Source organism: Temnothorax americanus, unplaced genomic scaffold (assembly GCF_048541705.1).
Source record: "Temnothorax americanus isolate GAGA-0224 unplaced genomic scaffold, ASM4854170v1 Scaffold24, whole genome shotgun sequence".
NCBI lineage: Eukaryota > Metazoa > Arthropoda > Insecta > Hymenoptera > Formicidae > Temnothorax > Temnothorax americanus.
This window is the reverse complement of record NW_027509381.1, coordinates 2,587,345-2,608,089: the sequence shown is the minus strand read 5'-3', so window position 1 is coordinate 2,608,089 and position 20,745 is coordinate 2,587,345. Positions and strand designations below refer to the sequence as shown.

Sequence of the window (20,745 nt, the reverse complement as noted above, 5' to 3'; positions counted from 1 at the left end):
TAGACGTATCAATACATCGTGTCGATAAAGGAGGCACGGGCTAGTAATATCAATCCGTGTCCCAATAGGGAGTATTCTTCAAGCAAGCAAAGCTTCGCGCAATACATTCGAGGCCAGGATATGATTTATCAGGGACATCGTTAGTCTTTTAGCGTGTGTAGGATTGTTTGTTAGATACAAAACTTACTTATGTTAGTAAGTAAGATTAGGGTTGGGGCCTAGGACAGGTCGTCGCCGCCCCGCGGATACGACAGTCATCGAGCCACGTATTGTCCCCCCATCATATCTACGGGCAACAACAACAAGTATCGTTTAGTTTGCGCAGAAAATAAAAGATACCATTTAAAAAAAAGAGGATTATGTTTGATCGCGGAATAAAACGTACGTATTTCGGCAAAATTAACATTTATCAGAATAAATATTCTCGATATTGCTTAATATTTATTCGGTTATACAATCTCAATTTTTTAAGAAAAGCACAACTGTTGAAAATACCTCGTTTTAAGAGATTGCAAAAAAGATGGAGAATTTCTTATTTTCTGCACAAATCAAAACCTTCCTAAACTCTCAATAGAACTGTCCGTCTTGAGTTTCTGTTTATATCTACCTTGTGCTCAATTACTCAAAGATAGTCAATAACAGCTGAGATATCATTAGCCGTGATCAAATGCGTCATTTCTCTTTTAAATCGTTCGTCAAAAACGATTTCAAACGTTGGAAATTCCTGCAAGCTGTCAAGAAATCTATTGCAGCCTGAACAGAACATGTGATTGCAGTTAAATATTAACCTGCCTCTTAATTATTACATTTATACAAAACTCTATCTGTATAGATAGCGGGCAGTGAGAAAAAGTCGTGACTTTTCTTTCTATAGCGGCACCCATTTGCTGAGAAGACCGACTTAGAGGAAACTATATATGGATTAAATGTATCATTAGGTGAAGTAATCAAATATGATATTAATAATGAATGATGAATGAAATCAAGCGACATAGAGCCATACTTTGATAGTAAGATCATATTTCTCGCTGCAATTAATCGTTTAAGGTACAGTTATCGTGACATAATGCAAAACCTGACACGTTTTCAACTTCAGCTGTTGTTATTTGAATCATGATACCCGTGCGACACGGAGTTACACGGTAGACATGAATAAGGCAATTCTCAACCGTTGAAAACCTGCCAGTTTCGGAGAAACTCAGATTGTGAAGCACATAAATGCGTATTCGGTACTTCTCTCCTCTATATTACACAGTGATTCGGCAAAATGGGATAGCGCCAAACGATTGATCGAACTTACCGTGATCCTGGCTCATCACCACTGCCGGACTCGTGCTCGCGCTATTGGCAGCAGCGACATTCGTGTTGGTCCCCTCATCGGCTGTCCTCTTAAAGAAATTGTGCTGAAGCGCGTAATACGGCGTTACCCGTGTCTTCGGATCGAAGTCCAACATCCGTACGATTAGGTCCTTAAATTTGAGATAATCGGACATCGAATGGCCCGGTTCCCCTATCCTCCTTCCACCGGGGCCGCCGTTCTCGACACCTAGAATATCGTGCAAGCGCCTCGTCCCGGGAGGTTTGTATTTTTTACCGTCCTTGGACTTTTTCAGCACGTACGAGCCATCCGTGGGGACTTTGTCAAAGTACTTCCGCGCCTTGTGCGCTTGGTCCAGTATATGTTTCGGCGGCATTCCTAGTACTTCTACAATTTTGTTCATTTGATCGACCTGCGAATCATATGAGAAATCATTTACACTCCCAAACTCAGATCTATATTACACCGAATGTAACATGCATTTTCAAATCGAGTAGGTTTTTTGCCATCGTGAATGGTATTTTAACGTGGCATGTAAACGGTAGCGTCTCGTACTAATGATTAATTATCGAGAGCTACGAATTCGACGCAATTAAGAAGAATTGCATAATGATCAGTCTTTACCTCGTTGGCCCCACTAAACAGAGGTTCTCCCGTGTGCATTTCTACTAAAATACATCCCAGACTCCACATGTCTATCGCGAGGTCATAAGGTATTCCTAATAGGACTTCTGGTGATCTATAGAACCTGGACTGGATATACTGATATATCTGCAAAAACGCAAAAAGAAAGAAAGAAAGTGTGAAAAGGGCCGACAGAGCGAAAGCAAATGTTCGCTGATTAGTACTTTCTAAAAGACACCCACTCTTTGTCCAAGTTGACACGAGCTACCAAAGTCGACTATTTTTATCGCACTTCGTTTGGGATTGCACAAAAGGATGTTTTCAGGTTTCAGATCACAGTGAATGATGTTCAATTCCGGCGTAGACAGGAACAAGAGGGCAGTACACAGTTGCTGTGCAAACTTTCTCGTCAAGTTCAATGACACACCTCGGAAATTCGTATTTCTAAGTAGGTCATATAGATTATACGATAGCAGTTCGAATACCAGACATAAGTGATTCCGCCACATAAAATGCCTCTTCAGTTTAACTGTAATCGGAAGGAGACAAAGCGTTAGACACGTCACGTCACGCGTTATCTATTAACTACATAGCACACCGTGTACTACGCGCGTACCTATATAATACTTGTTGTCGGTATCCGCTCTGTTCATCATTTCCAATAGCCTAACTTCGATTTGCGCTTGATTGAGAAAAGGTTTCTTGTTCTTAATGATTTTTATTGCCACTTGCGTTTGCTCGTCGTGGTCAAATGCCTTCACTACTTGGCCAAAACTGCCTTTACCTGTAAACAGAAAACATATAAGTGCATCGATATATAACTACGTAGAATGAATTCGGGTCGATTTGAGTAAATGTAATATATCTTCATTTTAACCCAGGAACGGGCGCCTGGGGTGATTTTTATACCTCAATATCGACAAAATAAAGCTCACGTCACAGTAATTTTAATGTGCTCCTTTTTTAAATATTTTTAAGGTTTCTCCTTACTTTCTTCAGAAAATGTAGAATAAATCTATATACATATTGTCCTCAAATACTATTAAATTACAGAACAATAAAAAATATGCAGTATGTAATTAATAACAATGACTTTTAATTGAGGTACATACAAAAGTCACTCCAGGTGAAGATTTATGCAAAAAAATTAGCCCGTTCCTGGGTTAAACATCACGGTTGTTAAAAACGACAGTATCACGTGTGTCCATAAAACATATTCGAGAAATAAAAAGTATCGACTACGTCATCGCGAAAAATCATGGCGATATTATATTTGCCTGGTAAATAACGATCAACTCGATATCATTTGTTCAAGCACTGTTTCTTTTTTTGGCTTACCTATTAACGAATCGATCTCGTATCGATCGAGGAACTTTTCCCCATTCTTGATGATATAATCGTGATTATCGTCGTCCCAGCCGTCGTTGTAAAGTTTCCTCTCCTTCTTATGCGAGCCATCTTCCCCTTGCATCTGCTGTGCTCTCCTTTTCTTCTTCGCATAGTAAACCTGGAAAAGAAATTAACGCAATCAGTCGCGATGTCCTCGATATATGTAAAACCGAAGGTTTCAAGTCAAGATTTTACGGCTCGATATGACAACCGAAACATTCAGAGGAAACGATCAAAATAAATTAAACAGCTTCACAGACGTAAACGATCTACCACGCCATTATCCGTAATGTTCGTCCTTCTTCATCAATCTCGAGAGTGCGTGCACGCGGGTTACAAAGTCCCATATTTATTATTATAAAAACCCTTTAATATTCATCAGAGCTATTTTATGAAACGTGTATATTAAACCCAAAAAACGGGGTCCTTTGTCAAATCGCGACTCGAGTAATCGGCGTGTTCATTGGAGGGAGAGGGAGGAGGAAGGTAATTTCGCTCGGACAAACACGACCGATTGGCCCAAAAGTTCGTGCGACCCGCTTATCTTTATCACTTCGCCGGACCTAGCGAACGGGGTTACATAACGAGCCACGCGGGCGGCCCGAAGTTATTATTCGCGCACGTAGGTCGTGTGTAGATCCATGACGTTCCACGAGATGAAGCGGGGGGAGGGAGGGAGATGAGAGGAGAGAAAGAGGGAGAAACTAGCCCGAGCGATCGCTTATATTTTTCCACGGTATAAATTATCGAAGAAAACCCAAGAACTCGCGTTCGCCACCCTCTCCCTTCCCACTTCCCCGCCACCCGGTCAAAACGGCGCCGCGAATCGTCCACGGGAAAAAAAAAAAAAGCGGAATCGTATGATTCGCCGTAAATATCCCCCGTCCGCGGGACGAGAGGAAGAGGCGATATTAGGACGGCGCGCTGCGGCGCGCGCGACGCGAGAAAGGGTGGTAGGGACGCGGAAAAGCGGGGGGAGGAGAGGCGAAAAGGGAATAGGGCGCAGAATCCGATCTGCCGACTCCGTCCCGGGGATCGATATGCTCGCGACCACGTGAAAACCATGCCGTTCGAAAGCGACGGTTCGACCGCATCTCGGGATAAAATCCGCGAGACGCTTGACGCCGCCGGGGGAACGCGCGCGAGGGGGTGCCGATCGTCGATGGGTGCACCCGTCTCGGATATTCTGATACGGGGCTCTCCGATGCTCCGCGAAAATCTCGCCGGAGGATTCGAGGCTCGAGGGTGAGAAACGCGCGAAAAAAGGAAGGGGGGGGGAGAGAGGGCGAGAAGGCCCCCGCGGATCGGGCAGGACGGTGGTTGTTCGGTTGGCACGCCTCCACCGGGTCATCGACACGGTGATGGTCAGCGCTGTATCGGCGTCTACTAGTTACTCTATTTCGGCATCGATTGTACCGTCAAAGAAGTACGAGGAGCAGTCGGTGCCGCCGCCGCCACCGCCGCCGCCGCAGCGGTGGTGGCGGCGGCGGCGCGGCTAATGAACTCACGCCGAGTGCCAGTGCCGACACTTTAGCGCAAACGGGGGAGGGAGGGGAAGGGGCACCGAATCTGAGCCGCGGCCCCGGAAGCGCGGAATCACCGACGCGCGCACGGCAGACCGCTTATTTTTTACTTCGACAGGCGAAGTCAAGCCTGCCAAAGCTTGATTTACAAAAAGAACCGGACAGATACCGGTTCGCCTGTGAAAATCACGTGCGGGAAGAACCACGGAAGGAAATACGTTGCTCTCTGAATGTCTTACGTTGTGATAGGACGTGTCTTCCTTGACGCCTCTTCTAAAAAAAAAAAATAGACTGCAGGAATCTTTGCACTGCGATAATTTTTAACGATCATGTGTGTCAAAATAAATTATTTTAACACTCAAAATAGTATTATTTTAACTCCATTGGTTTAAGTTAGATTAACATTATTTTAATTAGATTAACGACACATATTGGGTAGAAGCAGCGGCGACCTATAGGAACGGTTAAAAATGACTCAAATCGAGTATATAATTTGACGCCACGAATTCAACAGTGCGATTTAACGCGGGGAATGCGCAACAGCGCGATTAGTTCCCATTTGAGATTTGTGAAAACTTTGCGAAGCCTCCTGATGGTGCGGGAATCCGCCGATGGGACTCCCGCAATAAATCGCTAGCATCTGCATTAAATACCGTCGAAAAGTCTCGACGATGTTATCTTTGCGAGTTTGAGAGAAGTGCCGGTTACATATTCCCTTGGTAAAAGGAATGAATTTAAACGTTTTCAAACACCGTACGTCCCTCGTGATTTACGATCCCTCGTGCCCCAGTCTTCTTCCCCCGGGAAACGCAACCGATTCGATATATCACTTTCACGGTTTTTTAAATAGCGCCCCCACGCTATTTTTGCCGTTAGTGCCGCAAAGACGGGCGCTTAAAATATCATTTCCAAACCGCCATTTCATTGTTTTAATTTATGGCGGTTCCTCTTTCCCCCCTCCCCCACCCGCTCCGCCCGTCTCTTCCGCCTTTCTCACTCTCTCTCTCTCTCTCTCTCTCTCTCTCTCTCTCTCTCTCTCTCTCTCTCTCTCTCTCTCTCTCTCTCTCTCTTTGAGCGGATGAAGATAAACGGGGGCCTCTCACGAGATTTTCAAATAACGGTCTAGCCGCTTTTCGTGTTAGCCCGTGAATTGAAACGCTTAAAATACCACTTCCGAACACAAATGGCGCGTTTCTTCTTTTTAATTTATGGCGGTTCTCCCCGCGGAGGGGGGGAGGATAAAATCAGGAAACCCTCGCGGGGTCGGGGCATGAAGCTACCCCTCCCTCCCCCCCAACCCGCGTTCCGTCAACTCCCGCGGGAAAACTCCTCCCGCGCGGAGAACGAAACTTCCGTGTGCTTATAAAGGCGTCCCCCGCTGTAACCCGACGCGGTTAAAACTTGAGCCGGTTATAGGCGCGGATCTTCCTCACCGCGGAGGAGCGATACCGGGAACACCGACCTTATTTCGCGCCTGGTATATGGGTTACTCGGAAATTTAATTCGCGCGCACGCGACGCGCGGGGCCTCCGTCCGATGCCGCGCGGCGCGGTATATATTTCCCGGTCGAAAATTTTTTCCATACGCCCGTCGGGAAAAAATAATTCCCGCTCCATCCGGGGACTCGTGTCGGTCACTCGCGACGGCGAGATCACGTGATCGAGCCGGTCGATTTCGCGTTATTACGGCGGGTATACTTTACGTGTGAGAGTGACTTTATTAAATTAAAAAATTTATCTCTTTTATTTATTTATTATTAATTAAATTCATACGTACAGAGGGAGAGTCAATCGTGCACATGAGAGATTATCTCCATAAAGTTGCTTTAAAATTAAAATTCCTTAAATTTCGAATATCATTTACAGATATATTTTCTATTGTCTAGCGCGAGTTTAGTCTTTGGTCTAGCCTCCATTACCGTCATTTATTGCCTGGCCGAGTTCTCCAAACTTTTTATTAAATTTTCGACGTGTTATGTCCCTGCGTCCGTTGCAACATTCGTAATCGATATACGAGACAATCGGAACAAGAAAAGGCTCCAGGACTGCGATGATAAATAAGGGATGAATACAAGATCTCCAAGGGGAATCCTGGAGTTTGATCGGACAAATTCTTACAATTTAGCTGTTAATTTTCGTGGTCCCCCCCCCCCGTTGCACATAGCATCTTGTGTTTTCATACAGAGTTCCGTATTAAATCGTTAGTCTTCCAAATCAGTTTTCCTTCATTTACGCGAATGTGCGAACGTCAGCGAGCGAATTAATTGAAGAACGGATTCCTCTTGCGCCGACCGTCATCGTTTGATTCGGTTCGATTCAAACCGCGTGGGCGAAAGAAACCGGTATTAGACGGCGCGAATTCATCGAACGGGACACCCCACGATTTCATTGTCGTCGCGCCCGCTGTCGCTGACAATCCATCCCCCCCCCATTTCTCCCCCGATTGGAACACACCCGTTCGTTCTCTCCGTCTCTTTCTCCTTCTTCTCGACTGGTATCCCGATCGCAGCGACGCGACAGCGGGAAGCAAGGGAGGGACGAACGTACGGGCGGACAGGATGTCGAAGAACCACCTGCGCAAACTTTAGCGTAGCGCTAAGCGTTCGAAAAACGAAAGACCGAAGACTCCGGCAAAAGTATACAGGTGCGGAAAGGTTCCCCTTCCCCCTTTAAGAGCCCGCGCGCGAGCCGGATTGATCGAGGTGTACTCGCTAGATGGAGCGTGCATGGCTTTCCGACGATCTGCGCGTAGAAACTGGATGAAGGCTGCAAGAGAGTCTCAGAATCGCGGCCGTGGAGCGCGAAAAGGAGGCCTCGCGGAGTAATCTAATGTAAAAGCGTCTAATCCGTATTTTCTAACGATGATATGCCGCGTTGAGAACAAAAGAGCGTTAAGGAAATAAACGATAGAGAACTTCTCATCTCCGCGTTTCTTCTTTTCTTCGGTACCGGAAAGAAAATCTTCGTCTAAACACGGGGCACTCGATAAAACTGGGTTGACAATTTCTTAATGACTCATTTATGTCATTCGCTGATTTAAATCGAACGTAACGGATTTAAATCGAGCGATGTGTAATCGCTCCGTGGTCTTATTAAGAGACTCAGTTTCGCAACCAGTATATTTTTTTGTTAAGTACATCCTTTCGTGAACGCGACACCATCCTGCAAATCCTTTACAGAGAATGCTTTTCTAAAAATAGACTATTGTTATTTTCAAATAAGTCGATGTTATAAAAATATGCAGATATTAGAGGAGAAGATAGATTTATTCTTATTTGAATTTCCTTATAGATCGACGTTGTCGCAGTTTTGCAATGCGGAATCAACTCCCAAAATCTTACTTTTCCGCTGGCGCAAATTTTGCGAAAAACATTAGAAATAAAATTCTGCGCCAACGTTTATCTCAAATTATAATGACCGAACTATAATTCTCCTTAAATAAATTTCATGCGCGTCACACATGCGTTTTTAAAGAATCTATCCATCTCCTGATCGCTTTGCAATGTAAGAACTAAAAATCACGAAATTGGCGTTTGATTCATATTACGCATTCCTTACTGCAGCCAATTAGTTACTTAATGACGTGTAAAATGTCTGGAATAATAATAACATGCTAATATATCGTGAAAAATGCATGAATGTACAATGCTCTCTGATGTTAATCAAAACAAAGAACGAAAGAGACAAAAGTAAAGAACCAAGGTGAAAGAAGCTCCACGCGACGACCGTGTGTGGCCTCTAATCTTTCTCTCTCTTTCTCTCTCTCTCGCCATCCTTCTTCGCGCACGGTCACCCTTTTTCTCGTTTCTGTTGCTATGCGCGAGTGCACGAGACCGGCCCCCATACGGTGCGTTCACCATTAACTTCGCCGAAAGCAGCCGAGGACCTCTGCGAGCGCCGAGAGCGACGAAGGAAGAGACCGAGAGAGAGAGAGAGAGAGAGATAAAGAAGAAAGAGAAGATATTTTCGCGGTAGAAAAAAAATCGATTTCCAAATTAACCGAGGAATTGCCCGTTAAGCGTAGCGACGGGACGCCTCGTGTATTCACTTTCCTGGAGTCTCTTTCCGTAGAAAGAAACCGTGGCGGTCACGAGCGAATGAATTGCGCTCCTCGTGAGTGCGTGTCATTCTCATGCAGATCGATGAATTTGAGTTGCCGAAAAAGATCGTCGAACGGATTAGGTATACCGTAAGGGTTAAGGTCGAAGGGGACCTTGCGCGAGTCCTCGGCTCTGTCGGTCCCGGTGTGAAGGAATAATCCCGCTATATGAATCCCCCTTAGCTCTTCCTGGCGACGAAGCTATCGGCCTGCTTCGAAAACCCGTTCCCCAGCGCCGCCAGTTAGCGCGTTTTTGCGTGTTTGTATCGCAAACGAGTCTCGCTAAGTGGATTTTCGCGTTGAGGAATCTCAAAGGACTCTTGAACAAATACGAAGGAATACGAAGCCGGATTAAATCATCTCGCAGAGGATCTCTCCTCCCCGCTTGGGAAGAAGTTAATTGCGATGTACGAACAACACTCTTTGATATCGCCCCCCCCCCTCTCTCTCTCTCTCTCAACGAGATTTCCGCCAGGAACACAGTCGAGAATATTAAAAACTGAATCTGAAGATGTGAAGAAATATAAATAACTATTTTAAAAGCGCGAGATACAAAGCGTTTCTAGCGTAAAGAGAGTTTAGAGCTTTTCACAACAAAGTTCCACAAATGTGGCTGAAAATATTTACAGGCAGTGTAAAAATATACCTAAAAGGTACAATGTTTACGTTATTTCTTCTAGATCTTTAAAAAATGTTGGAAATTTCATTCGCAATTATTCCAGAAACGTGGAAGGACGTCCGAGAGGACGTCGACACTCTTTCAGGAGAAAGCCTGTAAAAACTTTTTCAACCACGCGCATAGAAATGATTTATTAAGGTATTATTGAACATCGGTATCGTTCCTATTGTCGAGTCACGCGTTCGTAAGCGACGACGAGGAAAACGCGCTGCGATATCTCTCTCTCTCTCTCTGTCTCTGTCTCTTTCTCCTCGAGCGAAACGCTTTTCCCGCGCCTTTCCCGCTTAATGAACTTCCGCTTTTGCGTACGACTTCGCGACTTTTGTTCGCGAAAGGAGGTCTCGGCGAGTTATTTATAAATCGCGTTCATGCGCCGGATCGGCACACAGCGGCGGAATATAGCCGCGAGTGCGTCGCACCCGTCGGTCGTCGGTCGTCGTGTGCTGGGGAACCTTATAGAAAGCGGCGGGCGCTCGATGGACTCGCGCGCGCCGAGAAGCCACATAACGCGATCGCATCGTCAGCTGACTGGACGATGACGAGTCGGCATAAATTCCAGCGCGAGCAACGTCATAGCGACAGTTAGCGTTGCATTCCACCTTCAATTTTCCAGCCTGTCATTACCTTTCTCTGCATGCGAATAAAAAAATATTGCCCGCGAACATCCAAGTGTTTAACATGACGCAACGGCTACGGCTGACGTTTTTATTTCAGAAACGCGCAGGAAGAGAGAGAGAGAGAGAGAGAGAGGGACTTGAGATATCGGAGATGCTCGCGTGCCGAAAACGATATCATTTTCGCGACGATAGAGATACGAGGAACCATAAGATTATTCGCCTGACAAACATTTCGCGGGCGAATTAAGATGTCGCGGAAATCAGGCGATTGCGACGACGACGTGGTATATTTAACAACGCGAAAAGTATCTCGGCAACGGCCGATTTCCGCGGAGAAGCTACCCCGAGGAGCAACTTGATTTAAGTGGACTCCGCCCAGTAGTGCGTTAGCGAAGCTCTATACATCTAGAATTAATATACAGATCTCTCGAAAGTGTTGCTCGAGCCAAGATTTATCCTCGAGTGACGTTACGCACGTAGCTCTGCAGACGAAGGAATGTCTCTCCCTTCCTTTCCTTCCACACTGATTTTTACGAGTTTGTTTATATGATACGAGTGCAGAAGAAACTCGCCGAGTTTAGTTTCGGTTACTCAATGAGAAAAATTATTCCATATTATTTATCTAATATTTATCAATGAATCTCTCTCTCTCTCTCTCTCTCTCTCTCTCTCTCTCTCTCTCTCTCTCTCTCTCTCTCTCTCTCTCTCTCTCTCTCTCTCCCCCTCTCTCTCTCTCTCTCTCTCTCTCTCCTACAAGTTTCTATTACGGTCGCTATTTTGTTTCTTTGTCACAACGCTCGTTCACGATGGATTGAAACGTGCGCGTTCTCTTCTTCAATTTTCGTAATTATCCTGAATCCTGGTAATCGTGAATCTCCCGGAAACTCCCACAGATTCCGAATAAAACCGCCGTACACTCGTCTCCCTTCGGCATTCTCGCGAGAATGGACCATCTATAGGCATCCAAGTGCAAAGGCAACGTCGTTTGCGGGATGACGGCACGTATATTTTTTGCCGCGGAGAGTTATCGAAGGAGAGAATGGAGAGAGGAAGAAGAAGGAGAAACGAGACGAGGAACGCCACGTCATCGGACGACTGCGAAGCCGTTATGAATATCCACCTCGCCGAGACGAATGCCGTACGATCCAGGATGCAGAGAATGCGAGAAAAGAGATAGAGAGAGCGAGGAGAGCGAGAAGGACGGGCGAAAGAGGGAGAGAGACAGCGAGAGGATCGGAAAGAACAGATAAGATAGATAAGGGGAAGGCAGGGCCGACCCGAGGTATCTCGATACCCGTGTACTTCGATAAGACAAGGCGCCAAGAAGAAGGCAACTTTTCTCGCGTGATTACAATTTTAGATTCCTCGCGCGAGTTCACCTCGAATCTCTCTCCTCTCGAAAAACAGATACCGGTATTCTTATCTAACAGTTTGAAATAGAAAATGAGCGTCTCACGAACTAAGGACGCGAATGAAATTTACGCGCCTCGATGCGAGACATGCGTGCCGGAGCATTATATTTGTGATTCATTTGTCACGTAATGTCGAAGACCACGAAGTTGTAGAAAATTAATTTCTCTCGACACCTCCAAGAAAATGACTCTGAATGAGACCATCCGTCTCCGGTGGAAAGTATTAGAGAACGCTTTGCTTTTACCCTTCTCATACTTTCATCATATTCAACAAGTCGTTCGATGAGAAACGTTTTGAAACTGTCTCAATCTCCTCTTTGCCAGACTTTTCGACTCAAGAAAACTGTAGAAATTTCGTGTATCATTAATTTCATTGTTTATTCATTGAACTGTCGGCAAAACTGTATATACGCTTTGCTTATTGTAACAATGTCGTTGGCTGTCCGCGAGCAAACTCCAAAATTCAGTCATCGCCTAATTCGTACATCGATACGTACAAAAGCTGATTATGGACGGCGGGATATCCTATATATGGCCACTGTAAAATATCTTTCCGGTGTTCTGCGAAGGGGTTAACGGAACAGCGTCCGGAACGACCGCCCGACGACTTCGTCGACCACGGTCCGACCCTGGAAGGAGAGGGAGAGAAAAGAGGAAGCGGACGGGGGGAGCGAGGGGGAGAGAGGGGGCGAGGTAGATAGAAGGGACGTGATCAGCCGAGTCATGAATGAAGTAACAGACGAAACGAGTGAGAAAGCCAGCGGCGGCGACGCGACGGCCGTTTCGCGACCTTCCGGAGCGTCGCTTACGTGCAATTCTTCTGCCTTCTCTCGCCTCTCGCGAACCAAAAGACGGTCGCAAGACGGAGCCTCGTCGACTGTCACGCGCAACATGTCCCATCGTCATCATAAACGCAAATTTAGCTACTTGCGGTCGATCCACCTCTTTAAATCGCAGAAGATTCAAAATTAGAATTGCGCACAGGCAAAAAATTTCTCCTCGGATTTTTTAAACCGATCTCGAAGAGCAGAAAATGCTCTTACGTTTGTGCTCCTCGTATACATTAGAAATTAGTGAGTGTCTATCATCGTATTTTCTATATACCGAGAATAAAATTAGAATGGCATTTTTTCACACAGAATTGCATGCTGAGTAGAAAGATATACGTTCGCACACGGCGAAATTTTTCTTATTTCTAAAAAAGATTCTTTTTAAAAATAGCAAACTCTGTTCGCCAATTCAAAGTCGTCTCTCGAACGAACTTGAGAGTGCAGAGTCGAGCTCGAGATTATTCCGTGACGCGCAGGGTGCCGAAAAACATTGGCTCGGGCCTGCGGCACCGCGGCCCGTTTCTGAGTCACCGAGCTTGAGCAACGGTCAACGGAAAGTTTCGGCACGGCCAGACGACGGAGAGCCGATAGAGGAACGAACCGAGAGGGAGGGAGAGGCACGAGGAGAAAAAGACAGACAGACAGACAGACAGGCAGACATCAGGCAGGCAAACGCGAGAGACAAGTCTCGGGCGTCGCGCCGCGTCACGCCGCGCTCTGCGCCGTGCTTAACCCGCTCGAGAGCGAAATTACTGTCGGACGAGATCAGAATGGACAATGGCTTAGAAGTTGCAGGTTGTAGGTAATTCCGCGTGGGTAATTATTGCGCGCGCTCAAAAGCGTCTCCTCTTTCGTGTCGCGTCGTCTCGGAGCGAATTTTGAAAATCTGAGCGCGAACGAGCTTTAATTTATCATAGCGACCGCGAAAGCGGCGCGTGATAAATTAAAGCTTTCTTCTCCTCTTCTCTCGTATCCTCCTCCGCCTCTTCCTTCCTCCACATTGCCCCCTTCGTCGCGGTTGCCGCGGCTGTATGATTTATTCCGCGAGGCAACGCGTCTGACGCGCGTGCACCACTGACCGCGGCGCGGATCCTCGAAAAATAAACTCGGTCGTCGCGTCGCCTCTAACTGGCGGTGTGAGTGGATTCGGAAAAAGGAGTAAAAAAAGGGGGGGGATCGCGAAAATAATCTGGAGCGGCGCGTGCTTCCGCCCGTTGTTGGGCTGTCATCTTTATTTTCTTTTTTTTCGATACTTCGAATTTTGATAGTCCGATGCCCCGCCACATTGAGAGACACGTATCTCAACTCGCGATATCTCGATTTAGAAAATCAAACAGTGCCTCACGAGGTCGCGATAAGCGATATTCCGATGCTGAAGTTACACAAGCGGCATCCTCCTTTACGGAGAAAAAATACACCTGTAAATAATTCTCAAGAATGGTTTTTTTCTTCTTAACTGAACCGCTCCAGCGAGACGCGATCGACTTTACGAAACGAGAAAGAAGCTATATATAGTCACATCCCGGACTATATCTTCTTTATACTTCGGAGGAATCTTTGGGGAAGACGAAAGTTTCGCCGCGAGACCCTTCGTTTTTCGATCATCGACGTGGACGACTGGAGAGCAGTAGATCGAAGTTTCAAGGCCGACAAGGCCGAGAATCGGTCACGCGGAAGAAGGGAACAGGAGGGGGCTTGAAAACGGTGGACTAACTGTATTCGCCGTCCCTTTGTAAAGGGGGGACGAAACCGCCGTGCCGTCGCGAGATCCCGGCGAGATCCCGACCGCGAAGATCGAGTAAAATCAGGGCGGACTTTCACGGGCAGGCGACACGAAGCAAGAAAGCAGCCGCGAAGGGGGCTGCCCCGGGTTCCCTCGTTCTCCCCTCGCGGACGCGCGTTCTCGCCGCGCTCTGCGCCGAGGCGCACGTAAAACGCGTAACGCTTAGTTGCACATCAAGCTCATCGGCGGACACAAGCGAGACTTTATTGTAACCTACTTACGTCGAATTTCACGCGCGACGCGGGTTCCCGGAGATCGCTCGTTTCTCTCCTTCCCTCTTTCGCGTTTCACTTTGAATAGCGCGATTGCGACGTGCATGCATATTTTACGTGATTTTCCGGAACTTGTCCTCGCGTTTCTTACCGCGATCCTTTATCGCTCCGAGATTCCAGCCTCTTGCATTATCTTATTATGTAACGATATTTTTATCACGACTATACACAGTTGTTATTTATAGAAGCCAGTTCACAATAAATTTTTCGCCTAATATTCTGTTTATATCATTTATTGTCTATATATATAAAAAGCAAAATATATTTATTATATAATTAAAAATTAATAAATCTTATTTAATTATATATTTTTATAATAGATAATATTATAAATATATAATTGAATGAGATATACATTATTTTTTATGCTTTTATGCTTTTCGCGCTTTCTTATCGGGTATTTTATACAACGGGAAGACCTCTTGCTGCGAGATGCCCTTTCGAACGATAAAACGAATAAATCGCGAGATAGGGTTAAGTACATATTGAAATTTAGATATAACGCTATTGAAGATTACTTGCGCGCGGCGGAAAAGTATATTTAATATATGAATTGAGATGGATAGCGTTGAAATATTGTGTTGTATTACTTAAATGAGTGATCGCTCAACCGTGACCGGCGGAGAAATTGCAAAAATTTTCGATTCCCTTCTCGCTCTATTTAAGACGAGGCTATTACATCGTATTGCTGACTCAATTTTTTTATGAGTTCTTATTGCGCCTCTCATACTAGATTATGCTAAACATTTACAAACTTTGAAAGTCATATTTTGCAAATTCCATTTCTTACGAAAATTAAAGAAAAATATTACTTTAAAATAATTATTATGTAATTATTAATTAGATCGTTGTTCTCTCTCTCTCTCTCTCTCTATATATATATATATATATATATAACACTATATATATATAGTGTTATTTATATACATTGTTAGAAACAAGTTATGTGAGATTAAAATAGAGGAGACGTTAAAATAAAACTGCTCTATATAGTTAAGTTATTCTATACCATTATTCAGTATGTACAATCATTCAATACTCTTCTGTATTATTTCAGAAGTATTTCCAAAAAGTTCGAGTTTCCAAAAACGAGAGCAAATAAACTTAAACAAATTAAATCGTACAAAAGAATTTCTTATTTCAATTAGAGAGATCAACTTTCATATTAAAGATTTGCCTACAAGCTAAAGAAGTTGCAGTAATGAGTTAAAAGAGAGCATTTTATTTTAATTACTGTCGAAAGAAATGGGAAATGAGAGAAATTTTAAGATTCCCCGCAAAGTATAGTATCAAATGCATACAAGAAGTACAAGAAGGGAAGCGGTAGTATCTCGTTCCGGGTGCAAAACTGACTGGTTACGGGGTTGTTGAAGCGCGGCCGCTAATTCCCTGGCGGAGGCCTTTAATCTCACGCAGTCTCAACCCGATTCCCGCATCTTCTTTCGGCATTCGGTCGGAGTCCTTGAATATCTCTCCCGCATTATGGCGTGGCGAATACGCGCGCGCGCACACTGTCGAAACAGGCTGAACATCACCAAGGATTTCGTAGAAGATGAGAAAGCACCTTCAAAGGTTGCCCCTGCCCTCTCTCGCGCCGTTGCGCTTTGCGATATGCATAAGACAAAGCCTTAATGCAGAATATCTTTCAACGCGTCCTTAAGCATCGATGATCCTTTCCGTCTTTATCGTTACATTTTTTTATCGCGGTGAATTAACTTCGTTGCTTGTATTAGACCCTTCACTCTATGGAGAAGTACTGTGTAAAGGGTTTCATTAGAATCAAACTTCGCGGAGTGACGAGGTTCTCCCGCGTCGGTGCAAGCGCACCGAATTCGACGAGGCTCCTCTCCTGGAGTGCAGCCTCCAGTACAGCGCGGGACATTACGTACGTACACGCGAGACGAGCGGACGGCATCTGGGTCGTCTTTAATTATTCGCGAAGCTATTCTGACGAGCGCCTCGAGCGATGGGATTCGATTCCTCGTCGTTGACGTCCCTTAACTTAAACGCGCGACCTGTGATATATATATATATATATATATATATCTCTTTCTCTCTCTCGCTTTTTCATCGTGTACCACGGAGTACGATACGACGTTTATTCTGCAAATTGCCACCTCGCGACGTAAGACGAAAATGTGTCAATGGCCGAACGTTCGAGTCAACGCCCGCAACATCGATCTTTTTCGGAACAACATATGCCGCGTTCTTACGAGTGACGTACCTATTTCCAAGAGCGTCGGAAAATTTTCTTCTTTTTTTTTTTTTATTAACGAATTATCATCGCTATATGTATTGTACGTAGATAATTTCTGTCTTCGCGCAACTAAACAAGCGAGTACGATATCGGACGGTAAGGAAGGAGTCGCCAACGAGCCGCGCTCCGAAAGGACGCGCGGTGGTTGCACTTTCGACCCACGACCCCCGGGTCAGGTTGCAACCGATTTAATTTCAAATTTAAACGCCGTTTGAATTTAAATTTAACCGGCGCCGCTGCCCGATTCCACGTTGTGGCTCACCGAAGCAAAATCCAAAATAGTGTGAGTATAATTCAGGCTTACTCCTCGCGCACTGAGACGGAAGCCGCAAACTTAAGCGCGTTTCATGTTAACCGATTTTCAACGAGAGCTACGCATTCTCTCACAATGATTTTTCTCGATGCGATCCGGTAGCAAGTCGCGTTCCGCAAAGTTATTGCTTCGTGTGATATATATGTGTATATATATTTTAAATTATTAATAAATTTAAGAAATTATTGAGGCATCAAAAAAATACTGGCGTACTCTAAAACAACATAAAACAGCGCATTATCTCGAGCATAAATTTTAATACGTAGCGAATTCATGTAAAATCGAGCCACTTTCCATAATTCAAAAATAACCGACAAAATGCAAGCTGGTGGAGCTTGATTATAATTTCAACGTGTACATCACATGTGTCATATATATCGATTTGAAGCAAGATTTCGGCTTTACTGGTTTCACACTGCTTTTACAAATAAATGGTTCGCATGTATAAGCCAAGTACATCAATATAAGTCTGCCCGCAGTGTATATAATTTCTGTTCAGTGTGAAATTGCGCGATTTGAATTTGACGGCGATAGCGTGGTCAGGATTAGAACGCGATCGATAAATAAAGCTAAAATATCATTTTGCGAAAGTGGCTCACGGCGTAATTTTCTATACGGTGACTTTTCAAAGGGCGATATTACAGATTCTGCAGGGAGAGAGCGCAAACTTTTAGGGAGTGGCGCATCGTCGCCCCTCGAAAGACATCGGCCCATCCCGAGAACTGCCGGAAAGAGAAACGGAGAAAGAAAGGAAGCGAAAAGAGAGAGAGAGAGAACTCTCAGACTATTTTTCTACCCGCGTCTTGCTCCTTTTCCGCGTCTGTCTCGCAACACGAGCTCGCACATCGCTTCGATCTCGCAAACTCGTGAAACAAAGTGCCGAGAGAAGACAGACGGCGCGCTTCTCTCGTATATATGTTAAATATTTCGCGGTCTTGTCCATTGTTCTCCGCCGCGCGAAATGACTTTATTGGCTTTCTCGACTCGGTGCGCGCCGAGTCGGAGATTCGAAGTGTTCCCTATTTTTGTCCGCGTATATTACGTCGCACAATGTTCGCGCACGAGGGATAATTCTGACTCCGGGATAGACGCGGCGACGGAATACCTACGGTTTCAACTTTAACGAAATCCCCGACCACCTCGGTCCTCCTATTCGCCCCGAATATCAAGAGACACGGTAGGTATAGTGTCTCGCGCCAAGTACACGCGAAGCGAGACCGCACCGCCGCACCGTGACTCTTTTACGCGACGCGACGAGTTGCGAGTACTCGAGATGTTGAGATCTCAATAACGAGTGAACGGATCAAGTTCTACGTAGGCTTGATCGATAGCTTGGGGTCGATTTATGAAGAAGGGTGTTTTTATTTTTCCGCGATTTCAAGTTACGTTACACAAAATTGCATCCAATCAGATCCATTTTCTTTCGTGAAAGACATAAAAGGAGAAAACGGTTTGATCAAGCGATCCGTAAAAATAAAAGAGAAGGTGGGAATGAATAACTATCATCTTTACGTTTCATTAGGTAAATAAAGATACACGTATGAAGGCGCGCGCGCGCGCGCGACCCCAATTCGCGCGCGCGACATTTGTAATTTAGAAATCGCTTTCCGCGTCGTTACGCTTATTATGATGGCACAGGGGGAAAAAAAATTATGTTTGCATTCCTTAACGATGTGCTCAGATGCATGGGGTTAATACTAAATATCGCGGTAATGCACGGCGATCATAAATACTTTGCCGCGATATTGCCGTGGCGTTGCTGGAAATAACCGTGTATGAAATATTCAGCGGCTCGAAACATAACGTTTAGGGCGTAAATCGTTTGCGTTTTTATCGATCATCGCGCGCTGCATCGCGCACGATAGTGGGCAAAGCCGCCCCTCCATTATAACACGCGTTCATTATAGATCGGAATCTCCAGCGTCCGCCTAAATCCGTCATTATATCCGTGCTCCACGTGCCTCGGCACCGTCATAAAAATTACAACGTCGGAACAAGCAACAGGTTCACGACGAGTGATCGCCCCCATATCGGCTCTCGCTCGGTTCGCGGCAAAAATTACCGCCGCACGCGGCGGCGGATTTCAGGTGATTCTTATCTTCTCCAATAATGACACTTTGGTCGAAACCTAATATTCAGTTCGAAAATCGATCAGTTTTGACTGCAATCGAGCCAAAGACGAGTGACGTTAAAGACTTTCGTGAGTCGCGTGAAAATTTTAGAGATCAAAATTTTCTTACAGATCAAGAGACACGGTAGTGTCTCGCGCCAAGTACACGCGGAGCGAGACCGACCGTGACTCTTTTACGCGACGCGACGGGTTGCGAGTACCCGAGATGTTGAGATCTCGATAACGAGTGAACGGATCAAGTTCTAAGTAGGCTTGATCGATAGCTTGGGGTCCAATTAGGGGGGGGTTTCTCTCATAATATTCCGCTACGTGCCTTACGAGCGGAGATATTGCGACGCAAAGTCCAAATGTGAAAATTTATTTTTAAGATACTCCTAACGCTCTCATTCAATATTATTATGATTATCAGAGAAACGTCCTTTTCACTTTTTCGACGCTGGCGGCGCAGGTATCGCCAGTTTCGATATCGCGCGCGTATTTCAAAATTAGGTCGATAAACTTATCGGTCAGGAGGAAGATTTCTATTTAAGTAAAAATTAGGTATATATATAATAAATATTGAGTCAACGGAAAAGTAGGTTCTCTATGCTTGGCAGAAAGTGCCGCTAGGGAATTTTTAAGTCGATTCTTATGAATCAAGCTTGAATTTGATGTCTATGTATCCCAGGTTGCCGATGACAAGGTCCAGATAGTGCGCTTTATAGTTTTCGGTGTCCAGGTGTAATAATACGTTGAATTCGATGTCTACGTGTCCCAGGTTGCCGATGACGAGGTCCACATAGTGCGCTCCGTAGTTTTTGGTGTCTACGTGTATTAATATCTTGAATTCGATGTCCACGTGTCCCAGGTTGCCGATGACGGGATCCAGATAATGCGCTTCATAGTTTTCGGTGTCCAGGTGTAATCGTACGTTGAATTCGATGTCTAGGTGTCCCAGGTTGCCGATGACGAGGTCCACATAGTGCGCTCCGTAGTTTTCGGTGTCTACGTGTATTAATACCTTGAATTCGATGTCCACGTGTCCCAGGTTGCCGATGACAAGGTCCACACAGTGCGCTTCGTAGTTTTCGGTGTCCAGGTGTAATAATACGTTGAATTCGATGTCCACGTGTCCCAGGTTGCCGATGACGAGGTCCACATAGTGCGCTCCGTAGTTTTTGGTGTCTACGTGTATTAATATCTTGAATTCGATGTCCACGTGTCCCAGGTTGCCGATGACGGGATCCAGATAATGCGCTTCATAGTTTTCGGTGTCCAGGTGTAATCGTACGTTGAATTCGATGTCTAGGTGTCCCAGGTTGCCGATGACGAGGTCCACATAGTGCGCTCCGTAGTTTTCGGTGTCTACGTGTATTAATACCTTGAATTCGATGTCCACGTGTCCCAGGTTGCCGATGACGAGGTCCACACAGTGCGCTTCGTAGTTTTCGGTGTCCAGGTGTAATAATACGTTGAATTCGATGTCCACGTGTCCCAGGTTGCCGATGACGAGGTCCACA

The 20,745-nt window shown here is 45.3% G+C and overlaps 1 protein-coding gene across 2 annotated transcripts in view; it reads right to left on the bottom strand.

The window, feature by feature from the left end:
- Positions 1 to 20,745, bottom strand: part of Mnb (minibrain) — a 92,416-nt gene that overhangs the window by 7,518 nt on the left and 64,153 nt on the right. For both annotated transcript variants that reach the window (XM_077408168.1, XM_077408169.1), the window contains exons 4-8: positions 3,281 to 3,449; positions 2,559 to 2,726; positions 2,185 to 2,471; positions 1,943 to 2,089; positions 1,301 to 1,730 (exon numbers count right to left, since the gene is read on the bottom strand). In XM_077408168.1, coding sequence (XP_077264294.1) covers positions 1,301 to 1,730; positions 1,943 to 2,089; positions 2,185 to 2,471; positions 2,559 to 2,726; positions 3,281 to 3,449 — 1,201 coding nt within the window. The remainder of the gene's footprint in view (positions 1 to 1,300; positions 1,731 to 1,942; positions 2,090 to 2,184; positions 2,472 to 2,558; positions 2,727 to 3,280; positions 3,450 to 20,745) is intronic.